Genomic DNA, 24,099 nt, shown 5'->3' with positions numbered 1-24,099 from the left:
CGTTGTCGATTTTACCAACGAAAACATAAAAACAAAGATAGAAAGAAAATTTTAACGTTTTGGTTGGTGGTGGGGGCCGGCGTTGGTAGTGGCAGACAACGACACTATTAGGAGCTGCGAGTAGCTATTGAGAGCGACGGCGAGAGGTGATGCTCGCTTGGCAACTACGTCGACGATAGGTACAACGGCATCCTCAGCGTCAAATTTCGAGACTCACATTTTTCTATCGTCGTCGGGTGCTCAACAATCACTCGTCTATTGGCTTTCTAAAGCTTATATTCCCAATCGATGACAACCATAACCAATAGAACTCCTCCTTCGATGAGCCCCCCATCTCCTCTTTTTCTTGCTTATGTTGGAATTGACGCGATAGCGAGGAGAGCAATAGGAGCTCTGACAATCCTAGCTTTGGGTCGAGCGATTTACCCAACAGGTCAACTATGAAGTAGCTACCATCTTTGTTATAGACGGCATTATGACTCCCACCATTTGCATTCAACATTAATGCAATTGCCTAATGGTGTCACTGGCATCGACATATGACACATATGATGGTGGTCGTCGCAATTAACCCATTAGGCCGATCGATTGATCCAAAGCTAGGGTTGTCGGAGCTCCTACCACTCCTCCCGCTATTGCGTCAGTTCCAACATGGGCAAAAAAAAGGAGAGATGAGGAGCTCATTGGAAGAGGAGTTTTATTCATCGTAGTTGTCATCGATCGAGAACAGAAGCTTTGGAAAGTTGGTATGTGAGTGGTTGTCGAGCTCCCGAAAGATGTATCCAACGATGGTAGCAAAATGTGAGTCCAAGAATTCAGTGCTGAGTACGTTATTGTACTTGTCGTCGACGCAATTGTCGAGTAGCCCTCACATTTCGTCGTTACTCTCTTCATTTACAATAGCCACCCACGGTCCCTAGCGACATCATCGTCTACCACCATCAACACATGTAGTTAACTAGAAGAGATAATATGTAATTAGTCCTCATCTTTTTTTTTTTTTTTTCAAATGCCCAAAATATAATTTAAAACTGAAATTTTCTTTCTATTTGGATCGGCAATTCCTAGTTTTTTTTCCTTAAATCTTGGGTTGATGGTTATCGATAGTGATGATGTCTAGATCTATCCAATTTCATTTGGGTTTGCGTATAAAGAAAGACGAAGGACTCTATATCCATCGGTGAGTAATTTATATGAAGATCGAGATCAAATAAAATTCCTGACGTAATAATATTTTGGATGCTCTAATTAGTTTCGAGACAGAAGGTGATAGTTTATTGTAAACATAAACATAACTTAATTAAAATGTTTTATAGTAAACTTAACTTAGAAAAATACTTTACAATATGAAGGGAATAATCTTTCAAAATTTTTTATTGGACTGATATCCATATGATCTACTAATTGTGACTCATTATCTTTTTGCCGATCGTACTGTGTCGAGCCACGATCGAAGCTAATATTTCACGTATCAATCACAGCAACATATTCTACATATTTAATTTTAATAACTACTGCTTAAAATATAATTCAATTTACGGATATAAAACTTAAGTAAATCTATGTTTGAAGCAATCAGCTAATAGAAAAAGTAAAACAATACTTTTGTTGTTAAAATTATATATTATAAGAGTTTTGGATATCACCAATCATATTTTTCGAAATGTTTAGTTTTCTGAAATAAAATAAAATAAAATAAATTCTCGAGTGCATCGTTTGCTCAAACCGTTCCAATAAACTAAAAGGAAAAAAAAATGAGAAAGAAAAATCAAAGGTAAATTTAAAGTAATTCTTTAAAAATAAAACGTCGCATGATAAATACCAGTAAAGGATTTCTTGCGACAAATTTTCCAAATAAATATACATCAACCGGCAGAGGAAGAAAGGAAGCTTCTTTAGAGAGGCTACTATTTGCTCCGTCGACGGGCGAAGCGCCTTAAAAGATCCATCCCGACGCTTGAAGAGGGCAGCCGGAGAGGGAAGGGGGAAATCCGAAACCCTAACCCGAGAGAGAGAGAGAGAGAGAGAGAGAGAGAGAGAGAGAGAGAGAATGGACGCCATTAGGAAGCAGCTCGACGTGCTCATGGGGGCCAACCGCAACGGGGACGTGAGGGAGGTGAGCCACAAGTACTACGACCGTGACGTCTGCCGCCTCTTCTTGGCCGGCCTCTGCCCGCACGACCTCTTCCAGCTCACGGTGGCTCGTCTCGCCTTCTCAGAGGCCTACTCCCCTTGAAACGTATTTTGATAACTGGATTTACAATGTTGATAGATATTAGGGTTTTGTTAGCTTCTGTTTGGTGCTGTTGGTGAGACATTAAAAATGAAATTCCCATGTTCTTGTATACTGTAAGTTGTCGGATGAATTTTGGGTGTCGATATCTGTTTTTTGTTTCCACTTTTTTCTTGGGTTTATGTGGTGTTTGGGTCTGGAGAAGTTTTGAGCTTTTGAACTATTTTTTTTATGTAATTTCATGTTTATGCCAGGCCATGTGTGTCCCAAACTTTTTTGCACTAGTAGCTTGGTTTTTAGGTTTCCTATTTGCTTGTCGTGTTATCATATTTCCAGTTGCATGTAATCTTACTGCTGTAAAATATACTCTGTTCTGGAAGGGAGATATATGTAGCTCATTAGTTCATTAAACTTTGTTGTATAATTTTCTGGTTTTCTGAAATTCCATGTTTTGCATTCAGATCCCAAGTCTTGTTCACAATAGCAGTGGGCTTCCATCTCATCTACTCTGTTTAACTTGGCTTGGGACTGCACTGCTCATAGTTATATCTGCAGTTAAATTCTTAGAATTTGAGACTATTTTTCTCTTTTCATGTGTACTCATACCATGTACCGATTTGCACCAGAAAATGGATATGGGTCCTTGTCCGAAGATTCACTCCTTGCAGCTGAGAAAGGAGTATCCTTTCTGCTTAAAGAATATGCATAACATTCTGGAGTATATAATTGAGAATTTCCAGCAAACAAACAATTGTTGCAGCAGCATGACATATGCAGTTTATTATAAAAGCCTTTTTTATTATAAAGCATAATTTGATAGCACATATTTCGTTAGAGATGTAGGTTTCCTTGGATAATTTTTTTTGGTCTTCATGCATGCTCTAATGTGCCTATATTGAAGTTCAAACTTGTGCTTTTGTTGTTAATTCATGTTTTGCTAGCTGTTTATCATCTGCCAACCAATAATAACTAAGCATCATGCTGTAGAAATGATACTTGATAATTGTTTTGGAGATATTTATGTGTCCTATTTTGGTCTTTCAGCTATAGGTCTTATTGCAGATTATTTTTCTTCTTGTAATTTTATTTACCAAATTATTCACTATCAGGTATTTGCTCCCAGATATTTATATATCATTTCTGGTCAGTTATTTAAGAAATTCTAATTAGGCTTGATAAAAAAAAAAGTGTTTCTAGATTGGATTTTTAGGTTTCAGCATCTTAACACTTACCTTTGCTGGCCTCTTCCAATGACTATGTGTATGCGGAAAAGGAAATCTCAAGTTCCCTGATATGATTGGATGCTTTTTAGTTAGTTGGTAGGATGTAGTCATTTACTAGGCAGATAATACTGAAATATAAGGGCTTGTTGGATATGTTCATGTTTATGTACTGTAGTATCTTGGTGAATGACATTAATGCAATCTCAACCATGAATGGGGAAAAAAAAATGCCTGTAGGACCATTTATGATGGTTGTTATTAGCAGAGTTGTGATATTAATTGATTGCTGATTTGTTTAGTCTAGTAGAATCACATCAAGGAGACGGATTCTGAAGTCTTCTAGACATTTGGAGTAGTTCTTGGAGTTTTGTTTGTTCTTTTACAAGTAGAATTGCATAGTATGCATTTTTTGACCTGTATAAACATATAACACTACTGTACACATGCGCATACTACAGGGTGTACATGCATATTGTTGTTCTAAATACATGATGATACTATGTTCATGGGATGCTGGGACTGCTCCTAATTTAAAGCTTCAGTTAGTTGATTTTCTCTGCTGTTGCTACAAAGCACAGAAGTACATGTTTGTCGTCTTCCTAAACTCTTCATAGATATGAAGAGGCAAAAGTAAAAGGTGATCATAATTTTCATAGGGAACTTGAGGATATGATAGAAAGACTTATTGTTGAGTGTGAAAGGAAAATTCAAAGGGCTCTAAAGCGACTTGAGGATGAGGATGCTACTGCTGCTGTAGCAATATCCGTATCTAAGGTTACTCAGGTAGTTGCTTCATACTTATATCTTGTAATATTCAATCATTTAACAGCCTGCATAAGCCTATTTAATGGTTTCTGATTCTTCTGATTGAAGACACCTGAAGTCATGGAACTGTCGAAACAGATAAAGGAGAAACTAAAAGAAGCTGATGTTTTTGGTAATTTCTTCTTTGTGGAATTTGAGGAATTTGTGTTTTAAACTAACTTTGTACTGGAAATCAAAATGCTGTATTTGAAAACTACACTGATTATCATGCTTATTTAGTACAGTGAGAGAAGTTGTAGTAACCTATTCTCTATGTTTTCTATATGTTGGTTTTATTTTATTTGTGAAGTGTTTTTATGCACCATTTGAACAGGGATATTGGTTGTTATTGATGTTGAAATATTTTGTCAACATGAAGTTATGAAAAGATGACACTGACAATAGCTTCACATCTTTTTGTTTAATGGCAACTGTGTTAGAAGACAAAGGCCCAAGCTGTTAGAGGTTGAAAAACATGACAGGATGAGAGAAACTTGATTATAATGATTTGGATTGACTCATATCAGGTTGGTGTTCGCTGATCTGTCGATCTAATACCACCTCTAGGATGAAAGTTTTGGCAAAGGAGATTGCTGTTGCTAGAAGATCAAGTGTAAAACCGAAAGAGAACAACCTCTATTGCTTGTAAGCTAAAGTGATAACTGCAAGGCTTAAAAGTAACAGAATAAAGATGCAATAAGAGACTAATAGGTTCATGAGAATGCATATTGCCTTTAGACAACACCTGGGTGCTCTCGACCGATTGCTTATCATTGTTGGTTTCGTTCTCCTCTTTCTCCCTCGTTGGAACCTCCTCCTGAGGTTTTGACAGCAGGAAACAGACATTGGGGACTTCTCACAGCTGGGCAGAGTTTGATGTAAAGCTTAAGCTGTTGGAACTCAAGGAAGAAGACTGCAGTTGGAGGGCAGAACCTTTTTTTGAACTCCTCTACTATTGGGTGCTTTGTTCAGTTTTGGAGCTAGTAGTTTTTGCAACAGTTTCAATTCTTTGATTCTACCTTATGTGCCCTGTACCTTGTCCACAGTGCATTTTATCATGTCTTAAATGTCTTACTGCTGTCTCTGTTCAAACAGTATAGTAACTGATAATTATTGTTTTCTGATTTAAAGTATAGTGATTGTGTCTTAAATTTTCAGATTTCGAAGGAAAAACTGATAGTAAAATGCGGGTTTTAGAATTGGTGGAAGACCTCAAAGGCCAAAGAGCTGACAAGCAGGTGCCATTCTGCATGGTCATTGTGTAGGAAATTCATGTGGTACTATTTAACATGGTTAACTATGGTGCTCCGGAGTTCTCCTTAGGTTGCACTAACTTTTTGTTTCCTGATGCAGTCGGTGCTTCTTCTCGATGCCTTCAACAAAGACAGGGCTTCTTTGCCATTGCCAAATCAGAATCCTTCTCAACCAGCATCCTTGCCTGTTGTCAATCCTCCAGATCGTCATACACAGGAAATGATCAATGAAAAACTTAAGAAAGCAGAGGATCTTGGTACATGACTCTCTTCTTTCGGGTGATAAATATTTATTTCTCAACATGTGGTTCTTATTCTTAAGTCTGCGGTATACAATGTCTAGTCTTCATATCTCCATTAGCTGCTTTCCATCTGCAGTTCTCTCCGAATGAAGAGGTTTTAGAGGGAATGCCATTGTGCTATTGCAAGTCATTTGGGTTTCAACATTGCTCTCTATTTTAGATTCCTCGTATCGTATTTTAATTTTATTTCAATTACTCTGATTTTCTGTGCATGTTGGTACACATTTAGCTCTTGGCATTTTGACCTGGAGAAAGTTTTGCATCTCTAGCCGTCATAATTCTGGTATTAAAATAGACAACTTTGAGAATTTGATTGACAACCTATCATCATTGTTTGGTTTGGTATCCTAACCAAGGTTTGAAATTTCGTACCGTACCGGAGTTTCGATGATCTCTCGGTACGGTACGGAACGGTATACCGCTCGGTATACCGAGCGATATATGTATATATATATATATATATATATATATATATATATATATATTATATTTAATTTTTTTATTTTTTTATTGGCCGACGTCGCATCGCCTCGGCGACGTCGCCTTTTCCTTCCCCACAAGGGGCGACGTCGCCGAGGCGACGTATATATATATATATATATATATATATATATAGCGACGTCGCCGAAAAAGGCGACGTCGTGTCGCCTCGGCGACGTCGCCGAGAAAGGCGCTGCGTCGCCTCGGCGACGTCGTGTCGCCTCGATTTTATTTAAATTATTAATATATATATATATATATATATATATATATATATTATTATTATTATTATTATTATTATTATTCGTTCCGCCCAGTAACGGGCGGTCCGTGTACCGATATACCATCGGACCGGTACGTACCGCTCGTACCGGGCGGTATGGGTCGGTATGGCAATCCTTGATCCTAACAATACCAGTCTCATCCAATTGTTTATACTTAGATGGGAAACCACTTTTATGGATGCATCTTTAGATCCGGGCTCCGTGTACCCATTTAAATTGGTTTCATGTTTTTAATGATGATAATTGTGGCTTTAACTCATATATCATAACTTCTCACCTACCATCTTAAGCAGCAAGTAAACAGTTTCAGAATCTTGTTATTGTCATCCATTTTTCCTTTCATGGAGATTGCAGCTTATGGCCTTATGGTATGGTCCATTTTCAACTTGCCTAACTAAATCTTAAAAATTATCTAGCAATTTCAGTTTTGCTCTACTAATTAAGAAAGTTTTCTTTCATACCTTACATTAGCAATAACAGGTTTGACTTGAAAAATGTGGTGGTAGCACTGTGATGATATGGCACCCTTTGCCACTGATTTGTGCCAGTGGCATTTGTGTAGGGCTCATTAACCCGTTTGTCCGTTTTAGTACTGAGGATGGTAATGCGGTACTGATAGGGTGCATCTTGGTAATGACATGGCACCATGTGTAAGTCCATAGATTTCTCAATGCTTTGGTGTAGGCATGGCATCAATGTGGGACCCATGTGCCTTTTTTCAACCATTAATTATACCAACACCATTTTGGTGTCATACGGGCACCATTGCATTAGTGAAATTAGTTTATTGTTCTACATGTATATCTTTAATATTACCATACCCTCTCTTGATATAAGTTAAAGTTCAGTTAACAAAAACATCTCTGTCATAATCTCATTAGGTGAGTGATGGCAAACGCCTAATGTGTGGTGGAGCAAATTACGTGAAATGTGTTAAGTGTCACATGTAAGACACATGAGCAAGTCAAAAGTGGCACAAAACAGAGAGATACAAATGTTATTTTCTCTCTTTTTCTAAAAATATTTTTTCCTTTAAATCAACAGGTGAGAGGGGACTGATAGATGAAGCCCAGAAAGCTCTAGAAGAAGCAGAAACTCTGAAAAAGGTTTATTCCTCTTTTGTTTTTGACTTTGTTATGCATCAATTCATGGTAAGTTTGTTTTGTATTGTTTGCATGGTAAACTATATATATATATATATATATATATATATATATATATATATATATATATATATAACATGAGACCTTGTTTCATTACAATTATGAAACATTTTTTCAGCTGGGTGCACGGCAAGAGCCAATCCTAGAATCATCAAAGCATAGTGTTGCTGACGTACGAATAGTAAGTTCAAAACTGGGAAGTTTGTTCTGTCTATATTGTAACATTATATTGTAACATGAGTTGCTCTTTGGATTTTGTTAAATTTAGTATTATTTTGGGTGTATGGATATTTTGTTGTTGTATTAAGCTATAAACAGGCCTTATCATATATATGATTGTTTGAATTTTAATGATCTTGGCTGTAGGGACCCATTCCAACATTTGTGTTTGTCTTTGACAATTAATATTGTAATCATATGAATTACACCTTATCCTAGAGAAATTTTTGTGAAGTATAAACAAGCACCAGCATTTGTATTGTCTTTCTGTCCCTTTAACATTGTCATTGAAACCTGTTTTGGATAAGTAAATGTAAGTTGACTGTGGCCTGTAATATATATTGAAAGAGCTTGTTGGGTAGATTGTGTGATTCTTTTGTTTAATGATTATTAATGTAATGTTAGCCTTCTGAGATTGGGTTTTGAGCTAAAAGTTACCATATATTTCGAAACTTCATGAATGGGAAGTAGATCATAGACTTTTGAAGTTGGTAATTGAGGATCTAGAAATTGCAGGTTGGAGCTTGGATTCTCTTGTAGTGGAGCAACAAGAAATATGCTATGCGGTCCTATATTTTTTACTAAACAATATCGATTTAGTGCTGTTATGCCAACCTATTCAATTTGTGTGTATATATATATATATATATATATATATATATATATATATATATATATATATATATATATATAGTCTTGTCTGAATAAATTACCTTTTTTGTGTTAGGAAAGTTGCTTATGGTATTAGATAGCTCAAGAAACCTTCTATTGATGATGAAAATAACAAGCATGATATTGCAATTATGTGGGTTTATGGTAGCCACCTTTTGCTTGTTATGGCATTTAGGTGGTGGAGATGCTATGCATCATGTTTTGGGTGACAACATAGACTCTTAGGTGTAATTAGTAAATTTGTGTATTTACATAAGATTTAATAAAACTTTGTGATAGCCTTCAGCAACTAATGTAATCACTTGTAAAATTATGCTGCAATAGGTGGATAACATTATTGTAGAAGTCTGTGCTTGTTCTGATAGCATTACTAACCTGATGAATTGGATCAGCCTAGTGATTTCAATAGGCGCTCGGGCGCTCGCCTAGGCGCTTGGGCGAGGCGAGGCCCGAGCGCCTCGCTTCACTTCCAGGCGGCACGCTTCAAAGAGGCACCGCCTGGGCGCTCACCCGAGCCCAGGCGCCGGGCGCTTCGGGCGAGCGCCTGGGTTAAAACCAGGTGACCGAACCAGCGTTTTAGGTCTGGTTCGGTCTTCGGTACTTTAGTTGGTTCAATCGAACCAACTAAAGCATTGATATCAGCTACCGCTGCCCAACCCTAACCTTGCTCGCGTTCACGCTATCGCTGTTGCTGCTCGCTGCCGCTCCCGCTCCCGCCGCTCCCGTTGCCGCTGCTCGCCGCTACCACTGCTCGCTGCCGCTGTTGCCACTCTGTCACGGACAAACTTTGAAACAGGATGTTTGATGTAATGCTTATATCTGTCCGTGTCTGTTGGCATGTTCATGCCTTGTACAGCGTGTAGAGGGGCAGCCGAAGGCTTATAAATCCCATTTTAGAGGGGTGGTGGCCTCTTTAGGCTTGTAAATAAAGGTTGTGTCATGTGGACACGTGTGAGAGCTTTTCGGTCTGTAATGGACCATTTTACCCTTTGTTGTGCAACTATTCAGAGCTTGTAAAGTCTGTTTGTAATTTGCATTGTCTATGAAGTGTTTTTCGGACATGTTTACTTGTGGATCCCGATTGAGGCGTTCTCTTTAACCCGTTCTCTCTTTTGTTGGTCCTAAGGGACAATGGGAGGCTTCGGGGAGGCTGACCTTTTGCGGACGGACGCGCGAGGGTGCCGCACGCCTTAGGCAAAACCAGCTAAGGTCGTGACATTATGGTATCAGAGCGGGACAAGCACTCATAGAAACACTTGACATGCAAATGTGGGGGACCTAGCGGGGCTGCGTTGAGGGCAGTCAGCAACGCGCGACCGTTTAAGGGAAAACGGGCATGGAGATGTAGGGAAAAGAGTCGCTCAGAGGAGCGGGCATCTAACATTGGCATTCTGAGGAATGGCCAACCCTTCGCGCAAGAGGCACCACGAGAACAGGCAAGCTTGGAAGAATGCGGAGCGCACAAAGGCTGGGATGGCTGAGTTTGAGCTACGGCTCAACGTTGACAACTTTACTTGATGGTGCTCAAGGCAAGCGAGGCGCTTGGCAAAGGACGAGACCATGCAAAGTGGAATGAGTTGCTCAGCGATCGAAAGAGTTGTGCAAAGCTCACAGAGGTGAGGGGAATTGCTAACTCGAAGAATTCGGTACTCATGCATGGGCTTGTATGCGGACGATGGAATGTTCGTGGCCATCCCAAGGCGGTCGAGACTCGGCGCCATGGAGCATTGAAACTTTCTCTTCGGCATGCAAAGGATACGTCCGGAGGAGGCTGAAGTGTGCAACGAGTTTAGCATGTTGCTAGGCCTTGAGGGGTGCGGCGGTGGCTGTATTGACGTGGAGGCGCAATCTAGCAAGTGCGTTTGCAAGAGGCAGAACAATGCACAGTTTGTTCAGCAGATCGGAGTAGTCCAAGGGGATGGTGGTCTCCGAAACGAAGAGAGATGTTGCTCCAACGGGACAGTTATCTAGGAGGGATAAGTCTCGGCACTCCAGAGGGAGAATCATGTAAGACGGACTTCACATGTTGAGGAGGAGTACCTCACAAACAACAACTTCACGAAGCTCGATGGACTGAGCAAGCGGCGAGGAGTTGTCACATGATCTCGCTCGAGAGAATGCATTGGTGGATGCATTGCGAGATCAAGTGGGGGAGCGACCTGAAGCAACTTAAATGAAGGCACACTTAGAGTCAATATGGAGATCGGACTCAAGGGAGGGCTGACCCGTGGAATGGTGGGCGCGAGGGCTACCATCGACTCAATGCAAAAACGAGAAGCGGAGCAACTTGGGTGTAACTTGGCGAAGTACCCAAGCCGCCCGAAGGGAGTCAGCAGAGAAGTTGGAACATGGAGCAGAAGCACAGTGCTTTCCTTAGACAGAGGTCAAAGACATGAACTCTTGCAAAGGCAAGGGTAGGATCATGTTGTTCCATGGGTCCTTCATTCTGACGGAGCGGACTCATCTTGCATGGTGCCAAAGACGAAGGGAGCTTCTGGGCATATGCACCTTATCTCGAAGGAGCATTTGATGGAGGAACTAAGGCGACTCAACTTGCGGAGGCGAAGTTGGGTTCAGAAGGCCTTAGCACGGGGCAAGAGGATGCAGAGGTGGGTACTCTTGAAGAATATGCCACAGTGTTGCCATTCAAGTTGCCATGAAGGAAGCAGTGCGCAGCGGAGATTGTGCCGGTAGGGGCAGAGGCCCAGGATCCAGACAATGGTGCACAAACTACAGTGAAGTCGGTGGACTACCCAAGAGTGGGTGGATGAAGGTCGATTGCCAAAGGAGCGAACAAATTCGAAGGTGGATGAGACCCTGCGATGTATTGGCAGAGGCCACACATGGAGGGTTCACAATTCGAGTTTATTCCACAGGGATCAGAATGCAATGGAGATGTCACCAGGAGGCGACATGGTGCAGCGGATCGTGGTGGAACAGTTCGTGGCAATGCGACACACACGACATGGTCCCGTGAGGGATGAGATCATATGGAGGTATGATCGGAAGCTACTGGGAGCTCCACTTCGGTGAACAACATGACGGCAAGAAGGGCTATGGATTCAAGGAGTGAAGTCCATGGTACCGCAGAGGCGGGTCTTCCGTGCGTGCATCGAATTTTGCTTCGAATGAAAGCCTTGGTCATCAGCATATGGGGGCTGGGTTACACCAAGGGAAAAGTTCAAATGCAAGTACCAGTGATTTCCATGGGAGGAACTTGATCATGCAGAGGTATGATCGAAGCAGCTGGAGAGTTGGACTGCTCCAGAGCTCATATTCGCTTAAGGGAGCCCGACAAGTCAGCGGACAAGGTCGAGTAAGCGAACGTTGCTACCAAGGAAGCTAAGGAGAACAGAATTGGTGCAAACCCTACAACGCGATGGCAGAGGCCATGCATGGGAGTTGCAGTCTGTCTTTCCATCGACCAAACAGACTGCTTGAAGAACACAGAGGTGTTGAAGCCTGGGGTCGAAAGGGGCGAGGAAGCGACGATGAGTCCAGAGGGACTTAGCTACCCAAAATCAAGCATCAGTTAGAATGGAGGTGGACTCAGAGGAGTGCCACGGAAACATATCTACTGATCGTGAAGAAAAGGGATGCAGATGCGAGGCGACGGATAGTAGTGCCATGGGCATGGTAGCGCCATGGTACCGCAGAGGCGGGACTTCTGTAAAAGTCATTGATCCCTTGCTCTCATGGAGGGAGAGCGCTTGGTCGTGAAAGGGGCCGAGGAGGTGGAGTATGCAGAGGCAATCTCCAAGTACCGAGACAAGGCTGAAGGGCAGAGGCCAAGAAACTTCGTAAGACCGGTGTCAACAAGTTTCTCATCAAGATAGCCGTAAGTGAAGGACTTCGGGTCATGCAAGAGTGCACGACCAAGGAACGAAGCAAGCAGTACGCGGTGTTGTACCTTTGCTACTCAGTGGAGTAGGCGGCAGGGTTGATGGAGAAGACGGTACAATCCCAGAGGCGACCTCATCTATCAGAGAATTACTCCAAGTTGGGGTGAAAACTTCCCGCATTCCAGAAGTTCGATGGCATTGAGAAGGTGAATCACAGTAGCTAACTCAACGCAAGGAGTGCAAACACTTCAAGTGCTTCAGAAGTGTGAGCAAAGAGCAGGCGAAGGCCAGTAACCAGCTAGATGCATGAAGTACAACCTCGAGGAGGCGGGCGAAGTCAAGTAACCTTTGCCTTCTCAACTCTTAAGAGAATGGGCGAAACTGAGTACCCCAATTCTCTTATCTATCCAGCAGAGGAGCTCTGCACAAGTTCAAAGACCCTTCGAAGATAATGGAAGACAATAGTTGTCAAATCCTCACCAACGGTGATCAGTGCTACTGAGAGTAGATTGTCCGCTTCATTTCCCAACGAAATGCCAATCGAAAGCGGAAGTGATGCGAACCTACTTGGATGTGACAACTAACTGAAAGAAGAGTCAATGAGCAGATTTTGTGGAGGAAGGACCCAAAACTTCAGAAGTTTGCGAGGCGATGCTCGTTAAAGTTCCAACAAGCATCCACCCAGTTCAAGCAGCATGTGGAAATTTTGAGAGACTGGCGCAGTAAGGATGGTCTTTTCCTTCATTTGGTGGATCCGTAGGAATCAACGAGGATCAATACAACTCAGCCAACCCCACACCAGAGTCAGAGTCATTGGCGAGTTGAAGCAGCATGGCGGATCAAAGGTTCGACTACTCAGAAACAGCAGCGGAGAGCAGCTGGGAGCCAGGAGGCGCATTGCAGCTGGAGCAGAAGATTGAAGACTCAGCAAAGGCGAAGAGTTGCAGTGTTCACAAAGGCTTCGACGAGGACGTCGAAGGGATAAGTAGGGGAGAATGTCACGGACAAACTTTGAAACAGGATGTTTGATGTAATGCTTATATCTGTCCGTGTCTGTTGGCATGTTCATGCCTTGTACAGCGTGTAGAGGGGCAGCCGAAGGCTTATAAGTCCCATTTTAGAGGGGTGGTGGCCTCTTTAGGCTTGTAAATAAAGGTTGTGTCATGTGGACACGTGCGAGAGCTTTTCGGTCTGTAATGGACCATTTTACCCTTTGTTGTGCAACTATTCAGAGCTTGTAAAGTCTGTTTGTAATTTGCATTGTCTATGAAGTGTTTTTCGGACATGTTTGCTTGTGGATCCCGATTGAGGCGTTCTCTTTAACCCGTTCTCTCTTTTGTTGGTCCTAAGGGACAATGGGAGGCTTCGGGGAGGCTGACCTTTTGCGGACGGACGCGCGAGGGTGCCGCACGCCTTAGGCAAAACCAGCTAAGGTCGTGACAACTCGCCGCTACCGCTGTCATCGCTCGCCGCTGCCGCTGCCGCTACCGCTGTCATCGCTTGTCGCTCCTGCTGCCGCTGTCGTCGCTTGCCGCTCCCGCTGCCGCTGTCATTGCCACTGTCGCCGCTCTCGTTGCCGCTGCTCACTTTTACCGCTATCGCTGCACCCTCGGTCTTTCCTTACACTCCTCTTCCTTCTCCTCTTTCAAAAGTATACTGTTAACAGTATACTAGTAACAGTAATGTATTTGTATTTATTAGATTAATAATATATTATTTTGATTTTAATACTGTTAAATAATTATATTTATTAATTATATTATATATTTTAATATTTTTGCATCTCGTTTCGCTCGAGCGAGTGCCTGGGCAAGCGCCTAGCGCCTCGGGCGTTTTTGGACCTTGGCGCCTAGCGCTTTTTAAATCACTAGATTAGCCATAAACGAGTGATAACCTGTTGTTGAGATGCATAGCCCCATAGAGAATTTTCTGCTGTAGTATGATATCTAGCAAGAAAACGAAGAAAAGTGACTGTATGTCTCCTTCCATTGAGAGGCTACTTCTCTCTAAGGGGAATATGCACCTCCAAGAACACGTGGGAGGGAGGGGAGAGGGAGATGGGGGGAAGAAAACGAAAGAATATACTATTGAAATATAATTTCAACCTAGTGCCAAGACATCACATCAACTAGTAATTGTGGACTCTTATACAATAAAGTCTCAAATAATTCTAAATACATAATCTTACTGATTAAAATCCTTTAATTTTCTTGATTGCTGCTGTTGTCATTTTGTAATTTTCTCTGGCTAACCATCTGCCAGGTCCTGAGCCAAAGTCCACTATGGATGAGAAGCCAAATAGAGAGGTGGCTGATTACTCTTAGTTTGGGGTAGGCTACTTTACCTGGCCAGGCAAAAGTATCACTCTCTTATTTAAAATGGCAGGCTAGATCCAAAACAGTGATGATCCCCTTATGTAAAGTTTATATGTGCTAGAAATGTTTTTTTTTTCCCTCTTTTGAATGTGACACGGACCCTACACCGTAAACACTCTTAAAGTCATCATTGATCATATCAAAAGTACACGACCCATTTAAACTAGTTTAAGTCCACATAGTCCGCCAAGGGTTAACGATGGGAAAATACATAGTTTTTGTATATGATGAGGATCAAACCCAACCTCTTTTGAAGGGGAGAGATGCTCTACCATTCAAGAATTTGATCTTGGTCCACTGTGGATTTTGGTAATCTCTTGGATTAGTATGATATCCAAATATCAGATGGTATATCAACCTGTACGACTTGGTGTCGCTGAATATAATAAAAAATAAAATGAGCGATATTTGTATCAGTATCGGACTATATTTTGATACCGGTACTTGGTTGGATTGGGAAATACCAGTCTGTACTGATGTTTACTGTTGGGATTTGAAACTTTGCCCCCATCTAATAGGCGGATTGGTACTAGAAGTGGCAAAATTTTTTACAACTGGCTGAACTGCTGTAGGTTGGACATCATCTCCTAATTAAAATGGGGCTATTATTTGACTTCTATATATAAAAAATATAAGCTGCCCTCTTCAGGTACTGTCAATTCCCAGTCAAAATAGGCTTCAAAATTTTCTGATAAGACTAGCCTGGTCTCAAAGCCTATACAAGACTATGGTGTAGCTGGCTCCATGGTTGCTGATGTCAGCCCAAGACAGATGGTCTGAGCTTGCCAATTAGTCCAATAAGACTTTGCCACCATGTGGATAGATCCATAATTGAGTTGGTTAACTTGTACCACTGGATTCAATCTGAGGTCAAAGATGAAGATGAAGTAGTCATCATATCCGTTGTGTTGTTGCTCGGACCATTTAGTAGCTGGCGTGGCTCAACTTGGACTTCCAAAATATCCAATCAAATTGGTTTTGACTTGAAAAGGTTGAGTTTCAGGCTTATCTGACCTGGGTTGGGCAAAGGGCACAGTGTATTAAAGAGATGATGAGTTGTCTTATTCGAATTGAGGGAGATCGAGTAGAGGAAGATAGGAAGCAGTGAGAAAGAGGAAAGAGAGATCCTTAAGAGAGGTATAGGACCCACTGAATTTTGTTTAATCTCAATTGTAGATCATCCACCCCCTAACAAGACAGCAAACTTTATTATTGTATACATAAAAATGAGAGTCCTATTCTGATAAGGATTTTAAGAAAAATTAAACATCACTATGAGGTCTACCTAATCTAGATCTATCTAGTATAAACTAAACTCCTTCCCAAACTACAACTAGTCTAAAATTCATCACATCTTATGTTTTTAGAATTAACAATGATAATAGTTGATCTGGAAATTTGAAATAAAAGTCGTCATAGTACTATAGTTGTCAAATCAACTTGATTTTATTACTCAAAACCAAAATCCCAACCTAAACATACTATAAATCCAACTTTGTTGGCTATGTCATGCAAACACTTCTTTATCCTGGTTTGTGATGAGCTGTGAAGAGGAACTAACAATATCCATACACATATATTTGCTTGGTGGGTTCATGTGCAGAATATAATAATGAAACTCTCTTGGGCTAATGCATAGTTCCACTTGGAATTAGGCCAGATATCATGTGAGGTGTTGGAGTTTGCATTTAGTGAGTGTTACAGGAGAGAATTTCTTTTTTTTCTTATGCTGAGTGGGTGGGAACAGAGGTTGCATTTTTTTCAGATATCACAAAGAACAGCATTGTGTAAAAGGCCTGTTGATGGTAGTAACCCTCACAAGTGGTTTTGTTTTGACCGTTTCATCCTTCCATTTTGGCTCCATGCAACTGGGCGTTTCAAATCATTTAGCATAGCATAGCATAGTGTCTAGAAAGAAGTAAACACACTAAAACATTGAATCTATAGAATCCTCCACCAATCTTTATCCCTGATAAATGTTCAATTGGCAAAGATGCATTTTAGACCTAAAATTTATGAATTGTTGCTTTTATGACTCTTAGTTCAGGGTTAATTTCATTTAGTCACCTGTTTTACGGTATTATTGTTGGACGATCCAGCGCAATAATCTTTTAGCAGGTAATCCTGATTTAAGTCTATTGAATCTAAATATATGAATGATGATACAATCTGGTATTGTTTTGCAGACAGATCAGAAGTTGCGTGTATGTGATATATGTGGAGCATTCTTGAGCGTCTATGACAAGTAATTCTCTCTTTTTATCATATGTTATAAGAATGTCCCTTAGAATCGGGTGCATTTAGTCCTTGTTACAGACTTGCCTTCTGCATAGTTTTATGGGAACAATCTTTCTAGTTAAAAGAATGTAAGTTTTGCTTCCTATGTTTATCTGGATCTAAGGACACAACTGCCAACCAAGTTATTAAGAGCTATCAGTATTTGTGGTTTTCTAATGATTCAGCAATCTGTTCCTGTGGTGTCCAGTGATCGTCGCTTGGCTGATCATTTTGGAGGAAAACTTCACCTTGGCTATATGCTAATCCGTGAAAAACTAGCAGAACTCCAGGTAATCTTTGCAAATCATCTCCTTGTACAATTTTTAAAATTTTCTTGTATTAATACTTTGCCCTCTTTTGGGTACATGATGCAGATGTACATTTGAATTTCTAACAGGGTTTTGTTACAGTTTTAGTTTTTACAGTCTGTGTGGATTGAGTTTGTATTCTTACTAGATTCCTTTGAAGTTCAAACTTTGAACATGTTGGTCAGGTGCTGGTATAATGTTTCGCATTCTCCAGTAAAGAGTTACGATTATTTTTGGCATCAGTGAGTTTTCTTCTCTCAATTGAAAAATCACCACCATGTAGTTATGTTGAGTTTCTGTCTTCACTTCTTTTACTTGGCTAGTACATTGTCATGTGGGAGGGTCCCTTTGAAGTAGTGGACATATATGGACTCAGAGAACTTCATTCCTGTCCCCCGTCACGACAACTGCAATCACTTAAGTCAAAGAAACTGTAAGCAGATAAACAGTATGTAGAGCATATTAAAATTGGCAGCATAGCATTGTGTTTTTTCATTTTGATGTAACTGCTCACTTATTCCTGACCTTGGTTCTTATTTGTGATTTTGGGTTGGAAACTAAGCAACATTGCAACAGTTGTTTGGTAAACTATGAGCAATTTTAACAATAACTGTTTATATGATTTGAATGTTCGTTTTTAAGCAACTAATTTGCCTAGTTAGCAAAGTTTTTGGAATTTACAATGTCATAATGTGATCATCTCATGCAAAGGAATTCTGGAATAGTTATCCCTTAATGTTATATGTTCTTCCCCAGTGGAGTTTGTAGATCATTAATTCACTGCTTCTCATTCATATATTACATGACATGACATGGACATGGTATTTGTTTGCATGCATTACTAATGATTTTATATATGAATACATGTTTTGTAAAAGTCATGATCATCATTCTTGTACTACATGTAAATTGTAAAGGATTAAAATCATTCACTAAGTACCTCGTATTCATATACCAAACATTAAGGAGATATTCACAATAATAGTAAGATCCAAGCAAATAATCCATATTGATATAACTCCTGCAATAATAACATGTCATTAATAAATCTAGATGATGCATATGCTGGTGTTAGACTGGTGTCGGACATGAATGCTCCAAGCATTTGATGTGGTTGTGATGCATTATTTCTCATTTCTGATTGCATCCTGAATTTCTCGTCAAATGTGTCCAAGGTTATCTTAGATGATGGTGTTATTATGTGACTAGGAGAAATTAATTGTTTACTACTATGTTATCAATTATGTGCTGTAACCTTTGGTCATTCTACTATTCTTCCGAGAATTCTTAATTGTAGCTGAAAGTAAATATAAAGTGACACTCCCTGAAAGTGGTCAATGTCAAATTATTTAGTTTATGAATGCCATCCCAGAAGTCATTTTCATAGAAATGGTTAGATAAACTTCTATAACTTATTTGCACTTTGATGACTTTGGAACATGGAGAATTGAACTCTGTGGAGTGGACTATAACCATTGCTGTTTGTAGCCTGTGAATTATGTGATATGGCTACAGCTACTTGTTTATTTTTGAGATTGGTGCATCTTCACAATCTATTTTGCCAGGAAGAGAGGAACAAAAAACGAAAAGTTGATCGATTTGAAGATGATAGGAGGTAGCATTCTCTTTGTTTGTGATGATTTGAAGAATCAAAGCATAGCCATCAATTAACAATAATATTTCACAATTTCCTGCTTCAGGGCAAAAGATCAAAGTAGGGATCGTGATAGGGCTGGAAGCAGGGATCAAAGTGTAGGTAAAGAGGTTCATGTTGATAATCGAATTAGAGGCAGAGAATTTGATCGACGAAATAAAGACCATGATCCACATTATGATAGAGATCTTAGAGACCAAAATAGAGATTCTGATCAATCCCGCAGTTATGACTCAAGGAGCAGAAGGCCACGTTCTCGCTCAAGGGATCATGGTAGAGATTATGACCGTCATAGGTGAGTACCTACATGTTCTTTTTTAAACTATTTTAGGTATTATTCCTTCTGTACTTTCAGCAACTGCTGCATCCAGTTACTAAAATTTTCTCTTTGTTCTTCATGGTGTGCATAACTGTGTTTGTCATGAGTTGTCTAGCTAAATACTGCAGATATTAATTAGTGTTGGAAGAACATTTGCATAATGCATGTCTTATTTTTCAAAGAAAACATGATTAATATGAAAATTGATTTGAACTTTTTCTTATTAGTAGTGGTTGAGAGAATGGATAGATCTTTAGCTAGTTGTAATCAAAGCTTCAGTCAGCTCAGCAGATATCATGAAGTCTTTTGGTTACTCTTGCTTCTTTTCAAGTTCTGACCCATTCTTTTGTCTTCTGATTTTATTTTCTAAGTCTGAGCGAAGCGAGTAATTGCATTCTGTGATCAGGATCTTTGGGAATGCATCTAGTGATATTTCTGATTCATCAGTCACAAGATATTGTCATCTTTGATAATAGTTTTTCAAGCTCTTGGAAGGAATATAATGTTTGTTTCTCATTACATTATCGTTGATAAAGTTTGGTTCTTTGCTGTAAAATTTGAACATAATTCGGTGTCCATATTGTAAGTGTTGTCTCTGGATTCCTGATTTATAACTGTTGATTGAGAATTATTTTTATACTAATGAAACATTAATTTATAGTTAATTAAAAAAAAAACACTCACCAACCTTTCTTTATCATATTCAACTCAGTTTTTTTAAATCTATTTGTATCTGCTCTTGTTGCATAACATTGCATTATCTCCAAACCTCGCCGTGCTTTAATCAAATAGTGTTCTTTTTTTACAATGCTGCTAGCCCAATTTAACATGTGTTGGATCATTCTTGCTGCAGGCGTCATGGCAGGTGCTGATATATTTCCATCTGGATTACTACGGGTATCTGTCATGGACCGAGAAGGTTATAATAAATGTATGTATCTACTTTGTTCTTATGGTGATCTGTCATGTGTGTTTTTTTCCGATATCTGGAGCCACCGGTTGCAATATTTGGTGTCAGTGCTGCCTGACTAGGGCAGGCAATACTGGTGAAAATTCTTCTGGCTTTTGTGATACCTTGTTAGAACTGGCAAGAAAGGTCTTAGGGTGTGAATAGATTAGGAAATTGTGATCTTAAGAGTTCCCAGCTTGCTTATTCGTGGATTTTATTCTCTCTCTCCCACACAGAAACAAAAACATCTGAACCTTTTCCAGGGATGCTTACTCGTCTTTTGTAACTTCACTTGATATATTTGGTTCAAGAAAACAGAAATCCCTATTCTGTACTTTGTTGCTGACGTTTAAGTAACGCACAATCATGTGTGAATACTTCTTGACCTTTGCTTGCAGCAGCTTAAATTACTCGATTGCTTTGGAGGCGTTTGGAAGGAGGTTGTGAGTGGCTATCTGTGGAAGGGAATACATTGGTGATATGATACGAGAATATGTCTCTAAGCGTCACTGTAGAGAGAGAAATGGCGTCTCCAAGCTAAAGATCCTTTTCTATTCCTTTTCCACTTCATCATCTTAAAGAACTATATTCACTAGACTTAGCTTGGTTTGGCTTGAATCATTTTGTTTGATGATTTATCAATTCTAAATCGAATCAGAATCACAAAACTAGAAGTAGGATACCTGATGTAATATTTATGTATGTATATGTTTTTTAGTTTTATTCATACTTTGTATAGTATATAGAGGGTTTATAATATGTTTGACAGCTTTAGTGTGGTTGGCTTTTATGATTGTTTTAGGCTTGTAAATCCATGTTCTATATAATCGTTGTACAAAGGTAAAATTACTTAGAAACAAGTTATTCGATTAATCGTTTCGGCGGTTTTTTAACTTCATAAAGTGATGTGTGTTGGTCAGTACAACATCCAGGCAGCTAACCAGGTGGCACATGGTTGGATCGGCCTTTGGGGTAATGTCGAAGGTTGGTTTGTTGTCTTGTTTCGTAGTAATGTTATATGAGTACTCGTGGAGAGTAGTAATGTTATATGAGTACTCGTGGAGAGTTTTAACCATAGTGGACCACGTTGGATTCTTTGTTGTGTAATTGTTCAGAGCTTGTGAATTATATGTTTGTAACTTATATTGTCTATCAAGTATTTGTTGAAATAGTTGTTTATTGTTCCTGAGTTAAACATTTTTTCTAATGTCATTTTTTTAGGTCCTTAAGAGACCATAAGAGGTTTCGGAAAGATTGATATTTTATAGACGGATACGTAAGAGTGTCACACGACTTAGGAAAAATTAGTTAAGTCTATGATATATGGTATTAGAGCGAGACAAACACACATAGAAATACTTGATATGTAAATGTGAAGGACATAACGGGGCTATGTTGAGGATAGCTAACATGCATGATCGTTTCAGAGGGAAACTGGTGTTAAGATGTATGGTAATGAGTTACTCAGAGAAGTGAGTATTTAAGATTGATATTCAGAGGAATAATCAATCATTCGTGTGAGAGGCATCACAAGGACAAACGAGCTAGGATGCATGTATAACACATTAAAGGTTATGATGGTTAAGTTTGAGTTACGACTCAACGTTGGTAACCAAAACTTAACGATGCTCAAGGCAAGCAAGGTGTTTGGAAAATGATAAGATCGTGTAAAGTAAGATTGGTTACTTAGCAACCAAAAGAGTTGTGCAAAGCTCACAAAGGTGAGAGAAATTAATGCAAGGGTTTGAATACAGACGATGGATTGTCTGTGGCCATCCCAAAGCGATCGAAACTCGACATCATGGAGCATTAAAACTTTCTCTTTGGCATGGAAAGAATACGTCTGTAAGAGGTTAAAGTGTGTAGGAGTTTAGCATGTTGTTAAGCCTTAAGAGGCATAGTGGGAGCTATATTGGCGAAGAGTTGTAATCTAACAAGTGCATTCACGGGGATGGAACAATGTACAATTTGTTCAACAAGTCGAAGTAGTCCAAGGGGATGGTGGTATTCGAAACTTCTAAAGAGAAGGATGTGAGGAGAGAAGTTGATCCATCAAAGCAGATATCCAGGAGGAATAAGTCTCAATTCTCTAGAGGGAGAATCATGTGCAATGAACTGCACATGTTGAGGAGGGGTACCTCAAGACAACAACTCCACAAAGCTCAACGGATCAAGTAAGCACGAGGAGTCACCGCATGATCTCACATGAGGTAATGCATTAATGCACACATTGCGAGATCAAGTGGGGAAACGACCCAATACATCACCAAACGAAAACATACTTAGAATCGATGTGAAAATTAGATTTAACATAGGGCTAACCCGTGGAATGATATACACGAGGGCTACAAACTCAATGCAAATCGAGGAGTGGAGCAACTTGGTGAAGTGCCCAAGTTGCATGAAGGGAGTTAACATAAAAGATGAAATATGAAGTGGAGGCACGAAGCTTTCCTTGGATAGAGGTCAATAACATGAACTCTCGTAGAAGTAAGAGCGAGATCATGTTGTTGCATGGGTCCCTCATTCTGATGGAGCGAACTCAACCTGCATGATGCCAAAGTTGAAGGGAGTTTCAAGACACATGCATCTTATCTCGAGAAAGCATTTGATGGAGGAACTAACATAACTCAACTTACAAACATGAAGTTCGAGTCAAAAGGCCTTAGCATTGGGCAAGAGGATGCGAAGATGGATACTTTTAAAAAAAATGTCATAGTGTTGCCATTTGAATTATCGTGAAGGAAACAATGCGTTATAGAGATTGCGTTGGTGGGTCAAAGGCGTAGGATCCAAATAATGGTGCACCAACTTCAACAAAGTCAGTGGACTTCAGGAGCTGTTAGGCGACGGATTATCCTAGAGCTATGTTTCCTCCGAGTGTGACCTGAGAGCGGGTGGATGAAGATTGATTGCCTAAGGAGAGAACATAATCGAGGTGGCTGAGGCCTTGTAATGTGCTGGCAGAGGCCACACATGGAGAGATCGCAGTCCGAGTTCATCCCACAAAGATCAGAATGTAATGATAATGTCACCAGGAGGCGACATGATGCAGTGGATCATAGTGCTTCTTTGGTAGTAACGTTTGCATACTCAGCTTTATCCTCTGACTTTTCGGACTCCCTTAAGCAAATATAAGCTCTAAAGCAATCTAACTCTCCAACCGCTCTGATCATACTTTTGTATAATCAAGCCCCATTATGAGACTCATTGGTGCTTGCACTCGGAATTCCTCCTCAAATGTACACAGCCCCTATATGCTGATAACTATGGCTTTCATCCGATGTAAAACTCGATACACGCATGAAAGACCCGCCTTTGTGGTACCATAACATTCACTCCTTGAATCCATAGTCTTATTTGTCGTCATGTTGTTCACCGAAGTAGAGCTCCCAATAGCTTTCGATCATACCTCTGTATGATTAAGTCCCTCGTAGGACTTCTCACGTATGTGTCACAGAGGTGTTGAAGCAAGTGGAATTGCTCAAGGGGAATTGCTCGAAGAACACAGAGGTGTTGATTAAGTTCCATCGACCAAGGGGAATTGCTCGAAGGACACAGAGGTATTGAAGTAAGTGGTTGAAAGGGGCGAGGAAGTGACGACGAGTCCAAAGGGACTTAGCTACCTAAAGTCAAGCGTCAGTTAAAATTGAGGTGGACTTAGTGGAGTGCTACAGTACCGTAGAGGTGGATCTACCGATCACGAAGAAAGGGATGTAGATACGAGGAAATGGATAGTAGG

General features: G+C 40.2%; 1 protein-coding gene across 8 annotated transcripts; it reads left to right on the top strand.

The window, feature by feature from the left end:
- The first annotated feature begins 1,863 nt into the window (after window positions 1-1,863).
- LOC135620242 (uncharacterized) lies at window positions 1,864-21,147 on the top strand. 8 transcript variants are annotated; one of them, XR_010489666.1, is made up of 14 exons: window positions 1,893-2,197; window positions 2,860-2,912; window positions 4,071-4,239; window positions 4,330-4,393; window positions 5,419-5,498; window positions 5,614-5,770; window positions 7,624-7,685; window positions 7,861-7,923; window positions 17,037-17,095; window positions 17,336-17,417; window positions 19,001-19,050; window positions 19,136-19,384; window positions 20,262-20,339; window positions 20,756-21,147. XR_010489666.1 is itself a non-coding variant. In XM_065123047.1 (13 exons), the coding sequence occupies exons 1-13, from the start codon at window positions 2,051-2,053 to the stop codon at window positions 20,802-20,804; spliced, it is 1,284 nt and encodes a 427-aa protein (XP_064979119.1). In that variant the 5' UTR covers window positions 1,864-2,050; the 3' UTR covers window positions 20,805-21,147. The 8 variants fall into 8 exon arrangements, 5 of the variants coding, with proteins under 5 accessions (XP_064979119.1, XP_064979118.1, XP_064979115.1 ...); XR_010489665.1 differs by having other exon boundaries at window positions 7,624-7,730; window positions 20,759-21,147; XR_010489664.1 differs by having other exon boundaries at window positions 7,624-7,730.
- The last annotated feature ends 2,952 nt before the right edge of the window (window positions 21,148-24,099 follow it).

Source organism: Musa acuminata, chromosome BXJ2-8, assembly GCF_036884655.1.
Source record: "Musa acuminata AAA Group cultivar baxijiao chromosome BXJ2-8, Cavendish_Baxijiao_AAA, whole genome shotgun sequence".
Taxonomy (NCBI): Eukaryota; Viridiplantae; Streptophyta; class Magnoliopsida; order Zingiberales; family Musaceae; genus Musa; species Musa acuminata.
This window is presented reverse-complemented; position numbering and strand designations above follow the sequence as displayed.